At 35.7% G+C, this 5358-nt stretch overlaps 1 protein-coding gene and 1 long non-coding RNA gene across 2 annotated transcripts in view; one reads left to right on the top strand and one right to left on the bottom strand.

Moving 5' to 3' along the window:
* LOC107732441 (uncharacterized) lies at positions 1 to 1359 on the top strand. Its single transcript, XR_001638875.1, has 2 exons — positions 1 to 530; positions 568 to 1359. It is a non-coding gene; the product is annotated as an uncharacterized LOC107732441 (long non-coding RNA).
* A 1294-nt stretch (positions 1360 to 2653) lies between these two features.
* The window catches only part of rgs5a (regulator of G protein signaling 5a), a 9744-nt gene continuing 7039 nt past the window's right edge, over positions 2654 to 5358 (bottom strand). Inside the window, exons 4-5 of the mRNA XM_016543775.1 lie at positions 4824 to 4990; positions 2654 to 3574 (exon numbers count right to left, since the gene is read on the bottom strand). Coding sequence (XP_016399261.1) covers positions 3413 to 3574; positions 4824 to 4990 — 329 coding nt within the window. The 3' untranslated portion in view covers positions 2654 to 3412. The remainder of the gene's footprint in view (positions 3575 to 4823; positions 4991 to 5358) is intronic.

Below are 5358 nucleotides of genomic sequence, written 5' to 3'. Positions count from 1 at the left end.
ATCTTAGTCATTTTTACCTTGAAGATCAAACAAACAGACAAGCAATCTTAAAGATAATAAATTAAAGTCATTTGTAAAAGGCTGATATGTACATCGAAAAAAAAATAATCTTCAGAACTTTAATGTGATTATGGATTTTATATGATCAACTACAAACATACATGCATATAGTTTTATGCAGATTTCTTGTATAAGCAAGGTACTCTGTCAGTCCTTACTGACAATTTTTAGGCAAAAAAAAAAATCATAATTTTAAAATATGTATATTTTTTAATTAACTAAAAGAGCTGTTACTGCTCTTAAAATTCTTGTGGGATTAATTCAATTTATCTTGAATTTAGTTGGTGATGCCCAGTTATTGATGGCCATATTAAACTAAACCTGTCCTGCAGTGAACTAATAATTTGCTTTTGGAACATCAGTAAGGACTTCTGGAGGCACCTACCACTGCTCATAATATGAATGAATGTTATTAGATTTAGTGACATAGCTACACACAGTATAATAAAGAAACATGCAAGAGTATATGTGTCTGTGAAACACACTTTAAATAAAAACATGCAAAAGAACACTGAATATCACACTTGTGGGTTACGTATGTTTGATATGCCGTTCTATCTGCAATAACTTGACTTACAACTCACGACTGCCTGCACATGCTTAGGGCAAACAATAGATGTTAACTTCAATAACATTTTGCAGTAATCATTCTTGTGTAGAGTATAATAGTTTATAGGTATTACAGTGTGTATATATTTATGTTATTGTGATAAATGGTTGCTGTAGGAAGTCGGAGAAAGAAAAAAAAACACTTGGATGTTTTGGGTTTCCATGACTTAATCTAAATGTTTTCTGCTTTTAAAGTGGCATGGGAATAAACATTTCCTTTAGAATAAAAAATGATGTGCCCAGTGCTTTATAGAGATTCCCTCCTACTTGAAATTCCCATCTTAGCAACTTTCAACAACGGTAACCCAAACAACAAGTTCCCAGAGACTGGAGTGCATCTTAACATGTCACACTTTTTTTTTTTAGCTTTGACTTATAGTGAAGCTTTCAACACAAAGTGGGTCGTTTCCCCATGATTTCCATTGGTTTACCATTTGGGCATTTTAATATTAACACAGACATTTCCAAGAAAAACCCCACACTCTCCCATTCCCATTCCCCAGCCTCTTCCCCTTGATGAACATGCTGCTTAGATGCTTGGGTCAGAACATCCTGATCAAAAGTACATGTACCACTTCTGCACTTATCCGAAAAGTCATAAATTACAAGCGGGGATTTAAGTCTTTATTTAGTCTACAGGGATCAGAGTGTGACTCCAATTAATAGGACATTATATATACAAGATTGTAAGAGGCGCTTCAAATCCTTGGCATTTTGCACTTGTACAAATTAAATGATTGTTAATGACAAATCACACTTTTATAAGGAACAATGCATACTGTCTCTTAAGCCCTAATCAACTTCTTTTATTAAAGTTCTTGACTTTGACATTCAGAGCACTGGGCAATTTTAACAATTTATGTTAAGATGTTCTTGTTAGCAGTGGACCAGTTCAGTCAGCTGCAGGGGGACATTGCAACTGTGCCTGGTGTTTTCCACTTTTACCAAATAAAAAACTGCGGTATCGTTTAATGAGTTTTAGAAGTGTGTCAGAAATGTATATTAAAGACTTTTAGTTTGAGTAAAATGATATGAATTTGTGACCAAAGAACTGAGTCTCCCTGCAGCTGGACAAGTCGGTTTACTTGAGGAGTTCCTGGTACTGCTCAGACCGCAGGAACCGACCGAAGGAGTCTTTCTCCATCAGGGTGTAGATCCGGCTCTGAGCCAGCTCGAAAGAGGAGGGAGAAAGATCCACCAGGTTCCTCAGAGTCACATCTTTGGTGAAGTGGTCGATGTTCACCTAAAAGCATGATATTGGGGATAAGGAGGAAGTGTGTAAAAGTCAGTCACAAAATGCTTCAAATTGGACAAAAATAATGAGTAAGAAACACATTATTTCAACTTTGACAGTGTCTCAGCACTCTAGGAGGGCTGTGGAGCAGTCTGTCTTCTGGAACGAATTCAGACAATTTGACTGATTCCCTGCAGTTTTTACGAATACAGGCTGGATTAGAGAATTGTATTCATTTTTATTTTCTTCCTGACCATCATGTTGACCATATCAGTTTCCTTACATAATCTGATATAGAGAAATGCCTCAAAAGTCTTTGACTTGTTAATTATTAAATTTTTGCAAGCAGCAACCATTTGTTTCCATTTGTTTTGAATGTGTCTTACCCATTTATTTTTGTTATAATATTTACATATTGTTTTATATTTAAATGTATTTAGATTTTGTTTTGTTTTATTGTAATATGCACAATCAAAGTGTTTGATCATAATAATGAAAGAACAGAACTAAAAAAATATCAGTACAAAATATTGGTGCGGAAACAATCACATAATTAGAAAAAGTTATATTTAAAATGGCAATGAGACACTGTTTGCATTTCATTGATTTAAAAAAACATTATGGTCACTAAGAAACAAATAGCTATTGCTACATTTATCAAAATTTGGTATGTTGTCTAATGGCTGTAAAAAAAATAACACGATCATTTACTGAATTATTTTTAAGCTTTACGGTAACCCAAACAACAAGTTCCCAGAGACTGGAGTGCATCTTAACATGTCACACTTTTTTTTTTTAGCTTTGACTTATAGTTAGCTTTCAATACTAAGTGGGTCGTTTCCCCATGATTTCCATTGGTTTACCATTTGGTCATTTTAATGTTAACGCAAACATTTCCAAGAAAAAGCCCACAATCTCCCGTTCCCATTCCCCAGCCTCTTCCCCTTGATGAACATGCTGCTTAGATGCTCGGGTCAGAACGTCCTCATCAAAAGTACATGAAACACTTCTGCACTTATCCGAAAAGCCATAAATTACAAGTGGGGATCAGTTTTAGTCTTTATTTAGTCTACAGGGGTCAGAAAAGAGTGTGACTCCAATTAATAGGACATATATACAAGATTTTAAGAGGCGCTTCAAATCCTTGGCATTTTGCACTTGTACAAATTAAATGTTTGCTAATGACAAATCACACTTTTATAAGGAGCAATACTGTTTCTTAACCCTAATCAACTTCTTTTATTGAAGTTCTTGACTTTGACATTCAGAGCACTGGGCAGGAATCACATTGTGTTAAGATGTTCTTGTTAGCAGTGGGCCAGTTCAGTCAGCTGCAGGGAGACATTGCAACCGTTCCCGATGTTTTCCACTTCCACCAACTGTGGTATCGTTTAATGAGCTTTAGAAATTTGTCAAAAAGTGTACATTAAAGACTTGGAGTAAAAATGATTTCTGTGACATAAATTTGTGACCAAAGTGATGAGTCTCCCTGCAGCTGGACAAGTCAGTTTACTTGAGGAGTTCCTGGTACTGCTCAGACCGCAGGAACCGACCGAAGGAGTCTTTCTCCATCAGGGTGTAGATCCGGCTCTGAGCCAGCTCGAAAGAGGAGGGAGAAAGATCCACCAGGTTCCTCAGAGTCACATCTTTGGTGAAGTGGTCGATGTTCACCTAAAAGCATGATATTGGGGATAAGGAGGAAGTGTGTAAAAGTCAGTCACAAAATGCTTCAAATTGGACAAAAATAATGAGTAAGAAACACATTATTTCAACTTTGACAGTGTCTCAGCACTCTAGGAGGGCTGTGGAGCAGTCTGTCTTCTGGAACGAATTCAGACAATTTGACTGATTCCCTGCAGTTTTTACGAATACAGGCTGGATTAGAGAATTGTATTCATTTTTATTTTCTTCCTGACCATCATGTTGACCATATCAGTTTCCTTACATAATCTGATATAGAGAAATGCCTCAAAAGTCTTTGACTTGTTAATTATTAAATCTTTGCAAGCAGCAACCATTTGTTTCCATTTGTTTTGAATGTGTCTTACCCATTTATTTTTTTAAATCATTGTTTTATATTTAAATGTATTTAGATTTTGTTTTGTTTTATTGTAATATGCACAATCAAAGTGTTTGATCATAATAATGAAAGAACAGAACTAAAAAAATATCAGTACAAAATATTGGTGCGGAAACAATCACATAATTAGAAAAAGTTATATTTAAAATGGCAATGAGACACTGTTTGCATTTCATTGATTTAAAAAAACATTATGGTCACTAAGAAACAAATAGCTATTGCTACATTTATCAAAATTTGGTATGTTGTCTAATGGCTGTAAAAAAAATAACACGATCATTTACTGAATTATTTTTAAGCTTTAAACAAAAGGACAGCATGAGTTTAAATGTGGGTTTTAGTGGCACAGGGTTAGAACCTACAACCTTTTTGGCTATTAGAAACATTATACATTAAATGACCTTGCTAATACCTGAGTGGACAACAGCATTTTCATTAGGTTATATCCAGCTCAAGATGCTTAAATATCAAATATGAGTAACCAACAATCATGTAGATAAAACAATATGCCTAAATGATGTATTTCAGATGCAGAACACAAGCTTATGCTGACTTAAAAAAATAACTTGAAGGAGTGGTACCTTAACGGCACTTTCAAGTTTTTATACAGTAGCTCCTTGGGGATATTTAGGGGGGAGAACATTGGCCTCAGCGTTTATACAGTGATCTAAACAACTGATATGAAACATATTTTCACAGGAGATGAATAACGAGTCTGATGGAGAACTGCTTCCTTCTACCTCTGAAGCACTGTACTTTTTTTATCTGAACTGTAAATCTGAGTGTGATTAGCACAAAAAACAAAAAACAAACAAAAAAACAATGGCAAAACAAACAAACCTCTTTGGGCCCACCGGTCTGAATGAAGTCCTCATAAATCTTGTTTGCTTTGATGGCCATTTTCAGGGGGGACTTGGTCTTTTTGAAGTCCTCGCAAGCCTCCCAGAACTCAATATTTTCCTCGCTGAACTCAGATCTGAGGAAGCTTTTGAAGGTGGCCAGGCCGTCTATGGAATTAAAAATGTGGAAAAGCTATTAGAGTGAGTACAGCTCTGTGTGTTCTTTTTGTGCTAATGTGTTGGCGACAAGCTGCCACCGGAGACCCCGGTCCCACCAGCTCTTAACATCCTTATCCAAACATTACCGCCATGCATGCCTAAGGCACACAGCCCTTAATGCAATCCCTCACAAATCCATGCTGTATTACAGCATGTGGTATTCAAGTACATGAATCACCTCTGTGGATCAACCAATGTAATTACTGACTATCCAATGCAGATTTATTTTAAGACTTGCAATTATTTATATGGGAATGGTGGGAATGGCGTTTTAGGTTCAACACAAAAGAAATGCTCTTATATAAAAAAAAAAAAAA

This window comes from Sinocyclocheilus rhinocerous, unplaced genomic scaffold (assembly GCF_001515625.1).
Source record: "Sinocyclocheilus rhinocerous isolate Xijiao unplaced genomic scaffold, SAMN03320098_v1.1 scaffold1150, whole genome shotgun sequence".
In the NCBI taxonomy this organism is placed as follows: Eukaryota; Metazoa; Chordata; class Actinopteri; order Cypriniformes; family Cyprinidae; genus Sinocyclocheilus; species Sinocyclocheilus rhinocerous.
The sequence above is the reverse complement of the archived record's forward strand: the minus strand, read 5'-3'. Positions and strand labels throughout refer to the sequence as shown.